Source organism: Plasmodium knowlesi, assembly GCF_000006355.2.
Source record: "Plasmodium knowlesi strain H genome assembly, chromosome: 12".
In the NCBI taxonomy this organism is placed as follows: Eukaryota; Apicomplexa; class Aconoidasida; order Haemosporida; family Plasmodiidae; genus Plasmodium; species Plasmodium knowlesi.
In genome coordinates, this window is record NC_011913.2 from 1,806,693 (window position 1) to 1,825,629 (window position 18,937).

Here is an 18,937-nt window from a genome sequence, read left to right on the forward strand (position 1 = left end):
TGCGTGCACGAATCGGACCGAAATGAGCATATAAAAAAAAAAAAAAAAAAAAAAAAAAAGGACAATCGTCCGCTTTAACGGAAACCGAAATGAAACAGGTTATAATTCTTAAAAAAAGGGCAACCTGATTCGGAAGCAGAAACTGAGCCAAGTGGTGATAAAAATGGAAATAATTGAATATACAGCTAACTAAACATGTGACACTTCACAAATGTACCAAAAAAAAAGAAAAAAAAAAAAAAAAATGAAGAATAATGAATGAGATGTAGGAGAGCTCAACAGAAAAGAGGACGCATACAAAGAGAAACAGCCATACCAAAATCGAACACACGATTAAAGTGACTAAATGATGCTACATTTGTGCAATTTTTTTTTTTTTTCTCGGCCCTCCCCCTTTTTGCTGCCAGAAAATGTAAAGGATGTCACGACAGAAGGAAAAAATCGAGATGAAAAAAGGGTGAGAGGAAAAGAAAAATATAATGTGCATCATAAAGAAATGGTTAGCCCTTTTTTTAGGTGCCTAAAAGTTTAAGGGAGATATCTTACACATAAGTGTAAAAATAATCATGTATATCAAAAAAAACCTTCCACGCTGGTCTCTTTTCCATGTGTATAGAAAAGGCTTCAACATTTTATAGCACTTATGCTGCAAAAGAACATCCGGCATATTTTGCGCCATTAAATTTGTGCAATTGTACAAACTTTTTTTTATTTTATTCACCTATTTGGTATATTAAGTTCCCACGCTTGTAACCCCTTTGACTTCCCCCACAAGTGCACCATTTGGGCATTTCCCCATAAGTAAAAGACACGAATGTGCAAAAATGTTGACCAGTTTGTGTAAAAAATGGATCCAATATATGAACGATGAGTAAAGAAAAAAAAAAAAAAAAAAAAAAAAAAAAAAAAATACATTTCGCTCCGATTTTGCTCAGCACCTCCATGAATCACGCTTCACGTCAAATCGAGGATACAAAGATCTGTTTGCAAATTCTTATTGGTACATACCTGTACACACACGTGTACATATGAAACGGGAGTGAGAGGGACTACGCCAATTTTGATTATTCCACTGCACACACACACACATATATGCACACGCGTATGTATACCCACATAGGGGTAGACATAAAAGTAGGCGCACATATCGCACGTAAATCGACACCCATTGTTAGCACGATAAGGAAGTATGTTAAAATGTAGAATGGTGTGAAGCCAAAAAGGGGCATTCCAAAGGGTGAACTGGCGCTCCTGTCTGTGGGGCGGTAATGTTGCTGGAAAACAAAACAAGAAAGGATAGCAGTAAAGGGAGAGCATGCGAATATACATACGTACAATTTTATAAATGAAAAAAAGTATGAGAAGTTAAGACACGCCATGATGATAAAAATACCTGATGATAAAAGACCAAACGGGAGGAGTTCCCAGTTGAACCTGGGTATACCTCTCACCCCCTGCATGCAAATAAAAGTGTGCAAATATAGACTTGCCTATTTGCATGCACATTAAGATGCATCTTCCGATTAACACCTTTCGTAACGTATGTTAAGAGCGAATATGCATTTCATGCCCCCCCCCCTCCTCAAGTGGACCTAGTACTTGCTTGAATTTCTGCTAAAAATGTTCATCCACCTTATTTTGGGATACAAGGAATTTCCTTCCCTTTGGTCATCCATTTTCGTTCGGAATTTGTTCGCATAATTTTGTTCACGGATATAATTTCTTTTCATTTTTTCAAAGTTCTGAATGGAAGTTTTGTTTAAATTCAGGTAGTTCTTCAAATTGTGGTCTGCTATCGGGGGTTCATTTTGGTGGTCACTCCTTTTCTCAGTCCTCTTATTACCACTACTCTGTTTGTAGTTGTTTAATTTAACCCCCTCAGTGAGGGAGCTCTTCTTTGAAAGGTACCTATTTTTGTAATGCCTATATGGATTAATTTGTGATGAATAAAACAAGAGATTATTAAGAAAATCCATGTTGGCTTCAGTGTTATCCAAATTGTAGTAGTACATCATTTTCTTCTTTTCATCATTTTCATTCGATTTAGAATCATTGATAGATGCTATGTGTTTTGGGTTCACTAGCAAGTCGCCATGTGTGTAATCTCCTCTTACATTTTCATCATAGGGCATACTAAATAAATTACTCCGAGCACTTTTCAAATCGTAGCTTCTATTATGGGATAGATAATTTTCCTGTTGCTGTATAAAATTAATGGTATCATTTTTTTGTACATTCCAGATGTTCCAACTTGCTAAGTGTTTACTTCTTTCAGTTGTGCTTTCCTTAAGGGTTGTTTCTTTTTTCTTTTTATCTAGCTCTTCATTTGTATTATTCGATGTGTGTTCATGTGGGGTGGTTTCTCTTTCGGTAGGTCCACTATGTTCACTCCCTTGTAAGTTGTTTTCACTTTTTTCCTTTTCATTTTTTTCCTTTTCTCTTTGTGGTTTTTGTTTTTTTAAATTTGCATTCATCATGTAGATGTGTTGCGTGTCCACGTGCGGGTCTGTTCTTTCACCCTTTACTAACAAGTGGGTGTTCTTTCTATTGGCGCTATTGCCACGTGTTGGGGATTTATCTCCTCCGTCCAGGTTTCCTTCAGACATGTCTCTATTTAACTCTGTAGGAATTTCCACCTCGTTACTATTTTGAGTATTACCCGGCGAATGCTTACTTGACCAGTTGTTACTTGGCGAGTTGTTACTTGGCGAATTCTCCAAAGCAGGACCCTTCTTAAATGTAAAGGGAGTGAATTTTGTTCCCGTACCTTTTGCACTTTGGTCTTGTTCGTCTTCCTCTGAAGGTCTCTTACCCCTCCTCCTTGGGCAATTATTATTTTGTGATATTTTCATAGTTGTGTTTTTAGCCTGCTCGTTTTTATCCTTGCTCTTCTTGGGGTCAAAATGCTCCTTTGGCGAGGCCCCCTTTACTCGAATCTGTTTACCCTGTTCTCTTTCATCATTCCCTTCGATGTTATTTTTGGCATTCCATGGTGTTATGATCCTTTCTCTCCTTTTATTTTTCATTTCTCCTTTCTTCAGCTCATCTTTATAGCTCACATTTTGGATGATGGAATAAGATTTCTTCACGTCGTCATACAAGGAGGTGTAATCTTTCCTTTTAATTCCATCCTTCACAATGTGTGAGTTATTTGTAGCGTCTGATGGCAGGACAGCGTTTGACATTTCGGTTTTGGTGCTTATTCCCTGACCGTTCCTTCTGCATCCATCATAACTGTCATTGTTATGGCTGGTACTGACGTTGGAGGATTCTACTTCTTCAGGGGGATATCCTTTCCCATTCTTCTGTCCATTAGAAGGGGAGCTTTCCGTGAGGGTCTCTTCGTTACCTTCACTTCCATGCATTCTTATCGAATGGTCAATCGGGGAGTGGTGAAATATGTAGCCTTCCAAATTCGAGATGCGTTTGCGCCTTCTGATGTCGCTCATATTGTATGTTCGTCTTTTTTCGCAGTACCCATCAGCGGTCTCTTTTAAATTGTTCTGCGGTTGCATAGGATTATCCCCCCATTCATTTAGATTTTCTGTATCCTTACTTTTGAATTTTATCTCACCCATGTCGTTTACCCCTTTTTCGTTATAGTAACTGGCAAGGCTAAAGGTAGGTTTCACTTGGGGAGGATACTTTGAAGACATATCAAAGGGTCTCATTTGGCTAGACAAGCCATTCTTCCCAAGCAAAATATTTTCATTTCCATTTCCGTTAGATAAATTTGGTTCATGTGAAAGGGAGCATTTCCTTACATTGGTTTTGAATCCAACAGTAGGGTAGCTTATCCCCTTTTCATCTTTGCTAACATAATTTTGACTCTCCTTTTTGATGCACCAAATTGTGTGTTCCTTCTCACTGCAGTTAGTACTAGATTTGTTTGTGCTAACCACGTGTCCATCACTAAGCGGGTTCGATGCCCCCCTGTTCGTTTCGCTCATCTCATGGTTGTCATGATTGGAACTGTATGCATGGTGGTTATCCTGGTGGATGCTACCCCTACTAGCACATTTGATATACTCAATTTTGTTGGAGGAAAAATAATCACATTCCTTGTCACTTACCCGTTCTTCATCATATGGTAACACATGATCATAAATCGGAACCTTCTTCTTGGATGGACAATTCTCCTTCGTGGTTAATTCATTTTGTCCGTATCCGTTGGTGTAGTACCATTCCTTGAAGTGCCTAATATTTATTATATCATTCTTACCTTTGTGGCTCTGTGTTTTCTGGCCTACATCCACTTGGTTCTTTACGACCTTCTCTCTTTCCTCGTGTCGTTGCTTCTTGTCTTTTTTCACCCTTTTACTAAAGCATAAGTTACTTTTTTTATAGTACCTTAAAGGGGGGATGTGGGTTCTATTCGTTTTCCTTTTCCTGTGAGGAAATATTTTCTCAAAATTTATGTAGTGTTTCTTTTCATGTTGGTTCTCACAGTTTGGCAGAACATGGAGGTCTCTATCGTTCGAGTAGTACAATTTTTTTAACAACAAAAATTTGTTCATTCCATGTATATGTTCTTCATTAAATATTTTGTTATCTCTTAGTTTCTTTCCTTCCTCGTTTTTGCATAACTCTTTTTCCTCCTCCAGGTGGCCATATGTTGTCCTCTCTGTGTTGGGGATGCGTCGGAATTCTGCCGCATCTGTCTTTTCCTTTCCATGCCTGTTCCGTTTGGGTAAGTTAAGGATGCCGCATTTTTCTATAGCATTTTCATTTACCCTTTCCCTTCTCTTGTCCACTTTGTTTTTTTTTTTCTCATTTTTACTCGATCTATTACGCGCATCCACCTCTGCAGTGTCAGTGGCGTGGTGATTGCTCCTTGTGCCACTGTTGGTGTAGCTCTCTCCACATGTATTTTTCTGTCCACCATTACAGCTGCGGTTGTTCTTTCTACTACTCTCAGTTATATATTTCCTCTTGTCCACGTGGTTTATCTGCTTATCATCACCGCTTGAGTCACTTTTGGATTGACGTCGTTGGATTTCTTTACTTGGATTATTGATGCTGACAATTTTTTTTTTTTTCTTCTTCTTCATCTTGGTTTCACTTCCATCGCTATGGTCTCGTTCTATGGTGTTTATACAATCTCCTTCGGTGTGTTTTTCTCCTGATGTGTTACTCCCTTCTTGGCTAGTTAGATTTTTATTTTCATCCTTCACCGGTAGAAGTGAGAAAAAGTTTGTGGGGGAATTATTATCCCCTTTGTGTATTCCTCTGCGATTGTCCTTTTCTGTTTTCTGTTCAGCTTGTTGGATGGAATCATGTACTTCTTCATCTACGTTATTATCCAATTTCGTCTTTTGCAAGTTGCATGTGTAAATATGCACTGGGGCACTCCCCACACAAGGAAGGAATTCCTCCCTGTCATCTTTCTCTTCAGTGTAATCCCTTGATGAAATATTTTCCTCTTGTGCTCTATCCATATTTGTGCATTCGTTAATTTTCCCCTTCTGGATGAATAGGTTGAGGGTAAATTTGTTTTCCTTTTGATGATTCTCCTTCGGCTTGCTTTTGACTTCGTTTATTTTCATGTGCCCCACGTTTACTTCCTCAGAGGTACATTCACCAATAGAAACAATTTTTGTTGCGTGTTGAGATTTGATAAGGGAGGATTGTTTATTTCCATTGGGGGCTATTCCTTCCTTTTTAAGAATAATACAAGTGTCCTTCTTTCTGGAGAGGGTAGGGCGTAATTGGAGTTCTGAATCCTTGTTCGTAGATGTTTTCACCTTACATGTGATGCTTCCCTCTGTGACGGGGGTATCCCTTATAGGATTACTGTCCGTGATGAGGGTGTCCCTTATGGGGATCGTGTGGGTGATTCCTCGACTGGTCTGTTCACCCATCTGAGCACCTACCTGTGGGTCTCTTGTCACTTGCTGCAGCACACGTGGATATCCATGTACATGTCCATTGGCTAGATTATTTCTCTCTTTGCTTGCTCCCCCCGTCTGTTTTCCCATCAAATTTGCCCTATTTTCAGAATCGGCAAAAAGAGCACCTGCAGCGTCTTTATCCCATTCGTGGCCAGCCAACTTTGTGTAGCCTTCCCCCTCTGCATGTTTAAGAAAAACGTCTTCCCTCTTACGGTCAGATGAGGATGTATTGTTATTATTACTATTGTTACTCGACGTGCCCGTTTCAACATATTCGGATACTCCCCTTCTATATGTCCATTCCTTGGTGTAATCAGCATTATTTCCTGCACAGTTCACTTGATTTTCAAGTAACACACAGGAAGAGGCGCAAGTACGTCCACTGGCTTGGTTGCTTAAACAACCTACATACATTCCCTTATCATCATAGTAATAATATTTGTACCGTACATGATGGTTATAATTAGGATGATCATAAAATAATGCTTCATTGGGTGTGACATTCATTTTGTCTATACCTACTGCGCTATGATGACTAGGAGTGGCGTTTGTGCAATTCGAGGTAATGGTGTTGGCGGATTCTCTTCCGTCACTCACGTTGGAAGCATATTTGAATTTCCAACTTGTGTCGTATTCCCTACTTGTACTAAGCTTATACTGGTCGTAATGCCTTAACAGAGTAGACCTCCCACTGGTGGTTACGTTAAAATCGTTTGCCCCTTTGAATAGATACAAATTATTATATAGATTATTTTTCCCTATGAGGTTTTCTTTACATGATAGAAGAAATATATTGTTGCTTTGGTTTCTGTAAATGTTGTTTTGGTTAAAATACAAATCGTATGTATTGTTTGTCTTTGAACATAAATGGGGGGTTTTGTTCACTTGGTCCATCAACTTAAGTTTATTTTCTTCTACATGTTCTAACGGCAGTTGCTTACTATCGTATAGGTTAACGCTACTACTCTGATTGTTATTCTTTTCATCCTCATATGCATTGTCTAGAATATTATTTTTGAAATATGTTTTCTCCACGTAGTAGTTATTTTGATCATGCTTGCGGTGATTTGTAATTCCCTTTTGTGTGCACACATTCATTTTATCGTTACCATCATTTGTATCTTTTGGGCTTTTTTCCATAAGGGATTTTACTCCCTCTTCACTCTTTCGGTTTAAGGAATATCTATCTAATTTTTCCCCTTGGTTCTTTTTCTGTGCAAAAAGAACCTGTGCGTGAATGGGGTTCTCCATGTTGTTGCGTTCACCATTGGGGTAGTTCAGACGACTGTTCAAAACCCCCTTATCGTCGTACAGGTAAAACTGACTATGACTTTGACTTACCTTTTGGTTTACGTTTTGGTTTATTTTTTTATTTATGTTTTGGATTATGTTTTGCTTTTGCCTCAGGTGGTGGGGGTCGGTCCTCTGCAAGAGCGAGTTGCTTCCTTGAAGATGACACGCTTGGCCCTTCTCGTTAGGGCTACGTAAGGATGCGTCTGCGTGGTCGTTTTCCTTGGGTGGCACACTTTCGTATGGATTAGCGAAGGGAGCTCCGAAAGGAGAGGCACATGAAATTCCATGAGGCACTATACCAGACACGACGTTTTGCACAGCGCTTGGAACTATGTTCATTATCAGCGTGTTTTGCGTACCACTAGGTATAACATTTTGAGATGCCCTCGGAACAGCTTTTGCTACAACCCCGGGTACACGAAGCTTTGTAACCGAAGGACCATTTTCCCTTTTTATTAGAAACAATTTTTTAAAAGTTTCAAAGTCCATGTCGTTTTTAGCACTGCCAACTGGACAAGCGACGGTGGATGAAATGGGGAAATTCATTTTCTTGTGCACATGAGATACCTCCAACTTGGTTTTCCCCCTATCAGCTAGCCATTCATGGTTTACTACTTCATCAAGGGATAGGCGATTTTCTGGATTGATGGTGAGCATGCCAGAGAGCAAATTTCGAGCATTCATAGAAATTTTATTGACCCTATTTTTTGGGAAGACAATTTTATTTTTTATAATTGAGTTGTAAGCGTCTTTAAGATTTTTCCCTTCGTTATCAAAAGGGAGTAATCCGAATAACATTGCATAGAGGATAATTCCGAGACTCCATATATCTGCCTTTTGACTGCTATAACCACAGGTTGTATTACACCCTAAGACTTCCGGTGCAGCATAGCTTAAGGTTCCTACTATGTCGTGATGTAATTTATTTTCTTCATTAACACAACAGGCTCCAAAGTCCCCTATCTTCAATTCGTATTCGGAGCATGATGGTAACTTCCCTATTCGTATTAACGTTTTTTCTCTTTGATTTAGTTGTCTTTTGCATAAGAAGATATTTTCTGGCTTTAAGTCTCTGTGGGATACGTTGTTTCGGTGCATGTACTGGAGACCTTGGACGATTTTTCGAAAGAAGTACTGCGCGCTGATTTCCTCTAGGTGAAGCTTCTGCGGTCGTGGGAAGAGGGGCACAACCATGCATACAATTGGAGTGATGACTGATGAAAATCTGTTAACCGCACGAATAAAATCGCTCATGTAAATATATGTGCAAATATGTATGCTCATATATTCGTTTGGGAATCCCTGTGAAGCTTACATTTCTAACGTAGGATATGAGGTCCCCTCCATCACAGTACTCCATAATTTGAATAATTTTATCCCTCGTCTCAAGGACGTTGGTTGTTTTTACAACACATGGATGGTTCATTCTGCAGGAAATGCTGATCTCCTCCTTCAATTTTTGAAAGAGTTCTTCATCACCTTGTACGGTGGCTTTGTCTATGGCCTTGGCCGCCACGAGGGTATCTGTGGGGGTAACATCGTAATCATGGATCAGTGCATGTGGATACGCATATAATTGCGCAAGTAAATTATATATGGATGCTTATCTGTGTTTGTAAACCACGAGTGTGAATTGGGATGAACACTGTAAGGGAGAAACCAACCTGTGCTTTTGTCCAAAGCCAAGTGAACCTGTCCAACGGACCCAGTATTTATTTTCTCCAAAATTATGTAATTCTTAAGGCGAAAATACAGCAACGTATCGCATAATTTCTTCTTGGAATATCTGGGCTGTATTCTTTTTCCATCTGATACAAACAAATTAAATAATTTTTGCCCTTTTTCTATTCCCCTTAACATGTAGTCGTCAATGTGCTCGCCCCATATGAGTGATTCGGGTTTTTTAACTTCAAAGGGGGTGGAAGAAGCAGGACATCACATAAAATGTTTACACCGTTTAAATGAAGTAGTGATGTTATTATGGCTAGTATTACTATAATTGGAATGTAGAGATGATCATATGGGGAAGTGAATAGGGATAGTGGTGTGTCGAGAAGAGCCACCCTCCCAACTGATGCCTTGCTTAAATGTGCAGCCCAACATTTTTGTTTCATTTATTACTTGTTATGAAATCGATGAGGTTCCGAACGTGCGGCATGGAGGAGTGGTACATCTTTAAGAACTGCGCCGAAAAGTTGGAGTGGGAGAAAGGACACGTATAAGATAGCGCAAAAAGGAGCATACACACTACTCTTAGGAGCAGAACATATCAAGCTTCTTTTAGAAAAAAAAAAAAAAACGTATCATAGAAAAAAAGCCCACGAACGTATCAAAAATTGTCATTTCCTTTTGTTAATTTTACCTGCCATATGAAAAATATATCTTCGGTTATCTGCAGGTCGTGGTCTGCAATGGATTCAACTTGGGGGAGCAGGCGAAGCTCCCTGTCCCACTCTGTTCGCCACTTGTCTGTGAGTGCCATTGGGGAAAACAAAGAAAAAAAAAAGGAAAAAAGGAAAAAGAAAAAAAAAAAAAAAAGAAAAAAAGGGAAAAAAGAAAAAAGGAATCGGTGGAAGTGAGCACCTACTCGGTAGATGAAGCAACAAATAGATTAGGAACAAGACAATCCGTGAGAAAGTAAGCGCGGCACAAATTGGAGTCAAAGAAAGGGTACGCACATCGGCACAGACATGCGTACCAAAAACGAGATACAACGGAACGGGAACTCAAGCCGAAGAGTCTCTCGCACAAAACAAAACGATCACCTTGACTTTGCAATCGTGTCTCATTTTGAATTAACACATTTTTACGAAAATAAAATAGAGGAGGTGACAAATTAGGTAGACAAATATTTACGGAGCACAAAAAAACGTCATTGGGAGGTCATCGACAGAAGGATATACAAAAGGAAAGAAAGACAAATGGAAGGCGGATTAACGCCAAGCAAACGACTCAATATGTGTGCCCTGTCTATGCCAGAACGAACAAGGCACGTAACAACGACGGATGAACAAATACTGTGCTAAGTCAAACTGCGCAGATTTTTGCGAACAACAACAAAAAAAAATAGGCACATGCATGTGGTTAAATAAAAATCAGTAAGTTACAATAAAAAAAAAAAAAGAAACAAATGATTGATCATTTTGTCTCCTTTTTAAGAGTCCCAAAAAAATTATTATCCGTGTGCACAGCATGCGCGTAACGCTTTAGGCAGTGCGCATTTGTTCACATATAACCACATGTAAAAAAAAAAAAAAAAAAAAAAAAAAAAAAAAAAAAAAGTGCATACGAAAATTTTTAATTAAAAAAAGTATGTTCACTCATTTCTTTTTTTTTAATTAGTCAACTATTCATGAAATGTGAAAAAGGAACAAACTCACTTAGAACAGTGTGCATTTTTTTTTTTTTACAAATCGAGCAACATATGCATAACCACGCATGCATGTGTAACATTCGGAAAGGTGAAAATTGAGACGGTAGGACGTGTGTAACATGTAAAAGAACAAATAGAAGACCTCTGCCATTTAAGCGAAAAGTGCAAATGTATAATATAAGCAGAAAGCTTTCTTCGCAATGTAGAAACCATTTCGGCCCTTAGACTTGCACATATGCTTATCTGTGCTCAAATGTTTAGAGAAAATTGCGCACATAAAAAAAAATAGTGAAGGCAGAGTTGGAATGACAGAGTACGTACCATACGAAACAACAAGGCGTATGCTTCTTCTATTAAATTTTTTAATAAACACTTTTTATTACCCTTCATGTGTATGCCCCCACTTTCCTTTTGCATCTCTGGAAAAAACATGTCTACATTTATTTATGAGTGTGAAGTTCCTATAAGTATGTAGATCTACACAACAGTTTCAAGTACTCAAAAAAAAAAAAAAAAAAAAAAAAAAAAAAAAAAAAAGTGTATATTTAACAACCTTTCAATGGACGGAACACTATTGTTGTAAACCCTTTAAAAGAAATTAAAACTTGTCCTTTCGACACAGTGAATAGCCTATTTTGATCCTTCCACTTTATCATTTCAGTGCCCCAATGGTATTTTTTTCTTTTCTCTTAAAAAGGGAAATTCCCAATTTTATTTTCATTTAATCCAATCGGTATGTCCCCATTATGCACTTTTTTGCACAACAGAATATGTCACAAGGGGTGAGGCGATAAGGCATTATCTTGTGCTTGTGAAATTATGTTCTTTATCAAAGTTGTGCCTATGGGGAAAAAATTTTCTCCTCTATTAGACATTGACTTGGGGCCAAATATTTGTTACACGACTCATGAAAGAAGCAGAGGAAGTAACCAATGTATTAAACGAAAAAAGTAAGAAAAAAAAAAAAAAAACTATTATGACAGATAAAACAAAGTAGGTTGCCATTTCAACATATTAATATGGATAAACATGCACACCCCACCAAACCAATGTGTATCCTTTTTGAAATCATTTAATCATTTCCATCCGATTGACATGAAGAAGGAAATGTGGCGAAGTATTACTGTAAACAATTTCATAAGAGAGGAGGAGAAAAAATATTCACATCGCGCTGAAACAAATCACCACACCTTTTTGCCGCATTTTATTATGCAACGGATGACCCTGTGGAAATGCGCTTACATAGTATTTCCATAAGACAAAATTATATATATTGTATCTTTTTTTTTTTTTTTTTTTGCCGGATTATTATTTTGGTTTGTTTACCCTATTGGACTAAACAACATCTGACGCACCTTCCTGGTGTTACTTGCATTAATATTTCTGATTCGTCTGCCTTCCAGTGATTTCCTCTTCCTTCTCTGTGTCCTATATCCTGCAATTTTTTTTTTTTTTTTTTTTTTTTTTCTTATGATCGATTTATTAAAAATCTCCCAATATTTTGCCACTTAGATAATTTCTAGTGTTTTTTTTTTTTTTTCTCTTTATTCTAATTCGAAATGGGAAAAGAAGAAAAGTTTTTCAAAATATTGGTATTAGAAAAAAAAAAAAAAAAAAAAAAATTGTTACTTGGAAAAAAGGGGAAGAAGGTGATAACAGCGTAATAAGCTCATAGGCAGGAAAAAAAAAAAAAAAGAAGAATAAATAAATGAAAGAATAAATATATATATATATGAGAGTATACGTCTATGTTAATCTCCACAAGACATTTTTTTTTTTTTTTTTTTTACGAATTCATCCCTGTGCGGTAAGCCCTTAACCACAATTGTTGACTTTCTCCAACTTTGTCTATACTCTTCCCACTATTCTGGACGAATAATGATAAGGTTTTCCTTTTACATTCATGGGATAGGCATTCTTCACATGTATGCGCCTGTAGCTCTACTGAAAAGCACGACGAATACATTTTCGATGCGCACATCCACGAGGAGCACAAAATGAGAGCACGGTTGTGAGATGTGAAAATTCAGCCCTTAACGATATACCCGCAGCTTAGCCGTAAATCCTCTGGGGCTTTCCCATGGTGCTCTTAATGTGCAGCGTCCTAATATTTTGCCAATTTTTTTTCAAAAGAGAAACCAAAAAGTTAATGGCATGCACAATGTTCGATCTGAGTTCCTCCTCTTTCAAGTTGGCATGACCAACAGGAACACCCATACACAAAACTTTCTTCAGTTGAAATTTTATGGAAGATTTTAATTCTAAGATTTTATCATTTATTTTATCATTGTGCGTAATTAGAGAAGGAAACTTTCCTGCCTTGTTTAAACCTGGACCAAGAAGTTTTGGAATTTGTGGTAAGATAACCTGACTTGCTAAAAATGCATCATACTTTTTCGCCAACTTCTTAACCAATGTTTTATCTTTATTTAATTTTTTCATCGCTTCTATGTCCATATAATCTAATTCTAATTTCTGTGCTTCCTCCACGTGTACAGCATCTCCTAATATACATACTTTCAGCTTCTTTCTAACTTCATTTGATAATTTTACCGTTCCTGAAAAACGTTTGTCTCTCTGCGTGTCATAATCCTTCAGACCTATTTGCAGCTCAATCGTCTCAACGAATTTTCTCTTTTTCGTTTTTGTGCCTTCGAACACGTCGGCGATGGCTTTTTTTAGGAGATCTTGATTTAGCTTGCTAAAGGGGGGAAAAGGGGAAATCGAAGCAGGTGGAGTGAATAAATTGCTCAGGTAGTGTACACCGGTTCGGGGGCATACACACCATAGAAATGAACACAACATGCATAGCATACATAACATATGTAATTTGCATAATTTATGTTGCCCACGGGGGCCCTCCAATGATATGGATGAATAGAAAGCAAAAGCATAACAAATGAGAAACGTTCACATGAAGTATATGATCCTCCAAAGAAAATGGAGGCTCAGTAAATCGGTACGAAGAAGATGAAATGACGCGTTTGCAACATATAATGGCAGTCCTGCATATAGTGTGCTACATATGTATACGTGATACTTGTTCATTTGACGAGCTAATGCAGCACCGCATTTTTTTTCTCGCCCCCCCCCAATAGGGGTTATCCTCTTCGCGTAAAAAAAACGCCACAAGTATAATGAAGCGCATACAATAGGGAACGTACAACAACTTAAAGATATACATATATAAATATTTAAGTAGGCCGGGATGGGTGTTGCCTCCCTGTATATGCCCCCACAGCAATTCTTCCTGCGGGGGAAGTTCGCAACAAGAACACATAAATTCTGTGCGCCATTTATTACTATGGCCTTACCTCATTGTGTAAACGCACGTTAAAAGGAAGAAAACACTTAAAGAGTTATGGCAAAAACAAGGTTTCAAATTCGTAATTTATACGAAACTTTTTTTTTTTTTTTTTTTAAATAAAGCAATCGCTTGAGTAAACTTTCTGTTCAAAGAATTATCAAATGTTCTATGCAGGAAAATAAAAACAGAGTGGAGTTTTATTTTGCAATTGCATCTGTTTTTGGTTGAATTTATAAAAAATGAAAAGGGAAAAAAAAAAAAAAAAAAATTGTGGAGTTCATAAAATATGAAATTTACAAATTAGGAGGAAAAAAAAATAAAATAAAATAAATTTTCAATTCGGTGGTGAAAGCCCAAGGAAAAAACTACGTGTCGCGTAGGTAAGCGCATAAAGAAAAACATGTATGTATATAAATATGTATTATAAATATTTTATTTCTGCTCCTTCATACATTTGTATAATATTTTTGGCCGCTTTTTTATTGTATGTAAAAATGAATATATGCGTATGGGGGAAACTCATTTTACGGCGTTTATATTTTTCGCAAAGGGTGAAGAAAAGTCTGCGCAGAGGAAAAATACTGTAAAATATAAACCCTTAAAAGAAGTTTGAATTTTTGTATAGTGCATAAAGATTTCCCATCGCGAATTGTGCGTAGGAAAAGAAGAAAAATTGTTCTCGAGGTTTAAAAAGGAAATAAGAAAAGGAAAAAAAAAAAAAAAAAAAAAACGTCAAAATGTGGAAAAATAGGCCGTCCCTCAAAAAAAAAATAAACAAGTTTAAAAAGCCCTTATATTTAATCGCCAGAGAGGAAAGAGCACCTGGTGTTATATGCCAGTTCAGTGTAATTCTTTGCACCACGAAAAATGTAAAAGTTCGCGCATATATGCGCAAAGAAGTTATTGAGCACCACCTGGGGGGGATACATTACCGCATATGTTATATGCATATATATATGCCTACAAGGAAAATGACCCATTTTGCGTCACTTTTTTGGAGCCCCATATTTCAATACCACATACATTTATATATATAGCAATATGCGCCTATGCATATGCACTATTTCTTATGCTAATAAAGTTACATTTATGGCTTAAAGAAATTGCTATATTTTAAAAAAAATTGAAAAAATCGCGGGTTTGTATGCCTCTATAATAGTATTTATGCAGTGGTCATGACGATCACTGAAAAGTGACCAGTGCGACGGAGAAATATATACTATATGTAATATAATTGATGTTCATAATGCGGCCTTTATGCGTTTGTTCCATTGGCATTATATTTATATATACGTGAACGCGAATCCTGCAGTTAGCTAAATAAGCGGGTCATCATCATTCTTTACATTCACGTGAAGTGCAAAAAAGGAGTCTTGGAATATTACCCGGAGGGGGGGTTCCGTTATAAAAAGGAACGGATAATTTTACAACGACTAATAACGATTGGTGGAAAGAAATGTTACTTTAATTTTTCTTTCCCGCGCGTTAAGTCCCATTTGGGGGGGTGTTTGCACATATACCATTTGCCGTTTATTTGATATGAGAAGGGCGTATCGAAATGTGGGCCAGAAAAAAAAAAAGGCACAGCTAACTAAATCATTGGTGGAGATTAAAATGAAGGTTACATCTATTGGACCTGTCAGATTTATGCAAAGGTGTGTGCGTGTGAACCAAGGGATGCGCGATTATGCCTCCCGTTTGCTTCACCATCCTATTTTTGTTTATCATTCCATTTCGCTATAGCTATCAATAAAGAAGGAAAAACACATGCACGTTCTTGGGGTGTGAAAGGGGTCATTTTACAAATGTGCTTTTTCTAATTCGTTACTTGGATTGTATAGATGGTAAAACAGAAAAAAAAAAGAAGCCATAATCGTAGCATTTATTTGTGTTTCCCCTACGCAAAAACTGGAACATCGTTAAGGCACTTGTGCATCATTACATCAGTCCAAAGGCGATTATTATAGAAACCCTATCGTGATCTATGCACCTCGGTAGACTTCCACATGCGTTTTTTTTTTTTTTTTTTTTTTTTTAATGTTCCGAACAAAAAAGAGACGCATGCAACGTAGGACATTGCTCTTAATAATTGCATATGTGCGTTCCCCCTGTAAGAAATACAGCATATATTGCTTAATTATTAAAAGCGTTAAAGGGAGAAGGTAAATGTGGTACATTGCGTCGGCGCGCCCTTGTGTGTGCCTCTGCTGTTGTATATGTGTATAAGCGTAAATAGGCAAAGACTTATGCACATTGGCCAAGGTGTCCTATTTTTATGCAACAAGTTATGTTATCTTCTTCACGTGCCTCCTCACATGGTGAGTTCTTTTTGCAATATATTGAGCATAACATGCCCCCCAATGATATTTTTGCGCATCATTTTTCGAACGTCTCGTGAAACCGAGTCCATATGTGGAAATGAAACAGAACTTGCTTATACGCACAGCAAACGGAACAATGTGTGCGAAAATTTAAGAAAAAAAAAAAAAAAAAAAAAAAAAAAAAGACCCAAAAAAATAAAAATTTAGTGCAATAAGATGGAAGCGCAATTTACACATATTAGCATTTCCTCCCCGTAAATTGTAAACTCGTTATAATAAATAGAAGAAAACGCCCCTTATAAGCTAACCAACGCGGCGAAGACACTCATCACCAGTAGCACCATTGTACACACTTCGCAATAGCAAGAATGAGTTGCATTGGAGAAAGGTTGCCTGTGTCCGCTAACCATTAATGTAAGCTTTTTCTTGTGCTAAGGATGTGCGCTCGAAATATTGTGAACATTAAAATGGCGTTATACTATGCGATAAGATGGCGCAAAAGTACTCGCAAAGGGGTCACAAAGATGTTCCAAAAGGGACCCAACAAAAGTTCCAGCCAAACTAGTTAAACAAAGTTACCCATTTTTTTAAACGAACTTTGTATAATCCTAAATTTGTTGCCATACGAATTTTTTTTTTATATCGCCATATATATAAGAATTAAAGTTATGTACAAAGTAAGTGCAGGGTTGGCTTGCACGTTAAGACCTTACATAGGTTGATGGATTTATGTTGAGATTAAGAACTCCGTGCATGAAGTAGTGAATAAGCCGCACATGTCGAAATGGTGAACAAGGAGAAAGACAAGATATTGTTTTGAAATTCCTTTTTTTTTTTTTTTTTTTTTTTCTTTAACTCTGCATATTTTGTATTCGCTGGACCAAGTTTGCCTCATCTATGGATGCAAATATGTACATTCAAATGTGTACGCACATGTAACTGTGTTTTGTTATCATTCCTGTAGGGGGGGAGGGGGGAGGAAGAGCTCTTCCTTTCGGTAATTGTTTTACGCGAGACACTTGAACATATAAGTTCAGGGCGTTTCGAACCAGCAGCCTTTTTCTCCTCTTTAAAGAAGTTGAAAGTCAACGGATCATGGTGATTCCATGGTATGAACGCACATGCAATTTGCCGCACAGAGGAATGCATTGTTAAGTAAGCGAACGCGTACATATATATGTACGTATAATGGAGGAATACGCAGTACCAGCATACATCTATCAGACCTTTCAGCAGCCCCTTTTGCCCGTTTTTTCATCATTTATAAAGAAAAAGGGGTGTGGATAGTAGTGGTGGGGGTACCATAAATGAGCACATGCACCCATACTTTATATAACTAACAAAAGATGTGTGTTTAACCCATCTGCGTACTGTTTATCATATATTTTGTTTCGCAAGAACGTAAGTATTACCGGCACAAAACATCGCAAATTTTTTTGCTTCATATTTTTTACAGCCGCTCCGAACAGGACAGAATGGTCCATTCGTATATTCACGTAATTATTATTTGCAAATATAACTGCACAGATGTATGTTCATGAGTACGTATAAGAAAATATGTGCTGAGCAGGATAGAGAAGTAATTACATAAATATATATATATATATATAATAAACCATATGTACCATCATCATTACATAAGAAAAAGCGTGTACTTTTCGTGAGCAAAAAGAAGCGCTACTTTTTTAAATTATGAGGGGAGGAATAACAGAGTAATTTTTTATATACTGATTTATACGTACTGGAAGCATTGGTAAATATTTGTATGTAGGCGTAGCATATAATGGAATGGACTTTTTTTTTCCTTCTTATCATATGTGGCATGCATGCCGAAAATTTCGTCGACAGCAGCTCTGCATAAAAAATCTGCTCGAAAAAAAAGCTGGTTTTGTAAAAAAAAAAAAAAAAAAAAAAAAAGGCGTTTTATTTTTTTTTTTTTTGCTTATGGCGGAAGCACACTGGATGCGTAACGGCATTAAATTTTGTACGCAATTGAGGAAAGTAGCAACGCAGTAAGTAGGAATGATATTTTTTGTATAATATATATAATATGAATGAATCGCACTTTCCCACTCTCACATTGGCTCTCATCGCAGTTATCTCCTGGCAGAGGCGTTATACATAATAAATAATATGTAGTGCATATATTTTTATACGCGTAAGCATATAAATGGTGAATACCCCCCTTCTTCCTTCTATTGGCAGAATTGCGCTTTTCCTTTTATATGAAAAATAATCCACGGCCCAATGTATTATAAAAACAAAGCTATATGCACAAAAGTTACGCACTTATAACTTATGTACATATTTTGCACGTAATAAATATACAAAAACTGCATTATATATACATATATTATTATTTTAAGTACGCTCTGGGGCGAAGGAGTAAATATACATCCCCCGTAAGCCGCACTGTTCATATGCACTACGCATACGTGAACATTTATATATAAAAACATATGTATTGAAAAGATAATATGTGAAAAAATATTATATGTATATAATTTATGCATACTGCGTATAATGCGCATATATTTTGTGGTAAAGGAGCTTTCCCATTTACTTTCCCCCCATTCGATTGCAGATAATCTTCGTTTTACAAATGTACGTTTTTTCGCTTAAAATAAATAAGCAATTTTACAATACTAAAAAAAATTGATAACTAAAAAATAAAATAAAAAAAAAAAGTTTCGCATGCTATATATTTATATATATATATTGTTTTTATGAACCCTGAGTGTACCATATTGAA

At 37.0% G+C, this 18,937-nt stretch overlaps 2 protein-coding genes across 2 annotated transcripts; both read right to left on the minus strand.

The window, feature by feature from the left end:
• Positions 1-1,592: 1,592 nt before the first annotated feature.
• Positions 1,593-9,666, minus strand: PKNH_1241000 (serine/threonine protein kinase, putative; the record flags this gene model as incomplete). Its single annotated transcript, XM_039114181.1, has 5 exons — positions 1,593-8,348; positions 8,500-8,708; positions 8,849-9,091; positions 9,306-9,366; positions 9,547-9,666. The coding sequence occupies 5 exons, from the start codon at positions 9,664-9,666 to the stop codon at positions 1,593-1,595; spliced, it is 7,389 nt and encodes a 2,462-aa protein (XP_038969829.1).
• Positions 9,667-12,609: 2,943 nt separating this feature from the next.
• On the minus strand, positions 12,610-13,876 carry PKNH_1241100 (60S ribosomal protein L1, putative; the record flags this gene model as incomplete). Its single annotated transcript, XM_002260425.1, has 2 exons — positions 12,610-13,258; positions 13,872-13,876. 2 exons carry the CDS (start codon positions 13,874-13,876, stop codon positions 12,610-12,612), a joined length of 654 nt encoding a protein of 217 aa, XP_002260461.1.
• Positions 13,877-18,937: the final 5,061 nt, after the last annotated feature.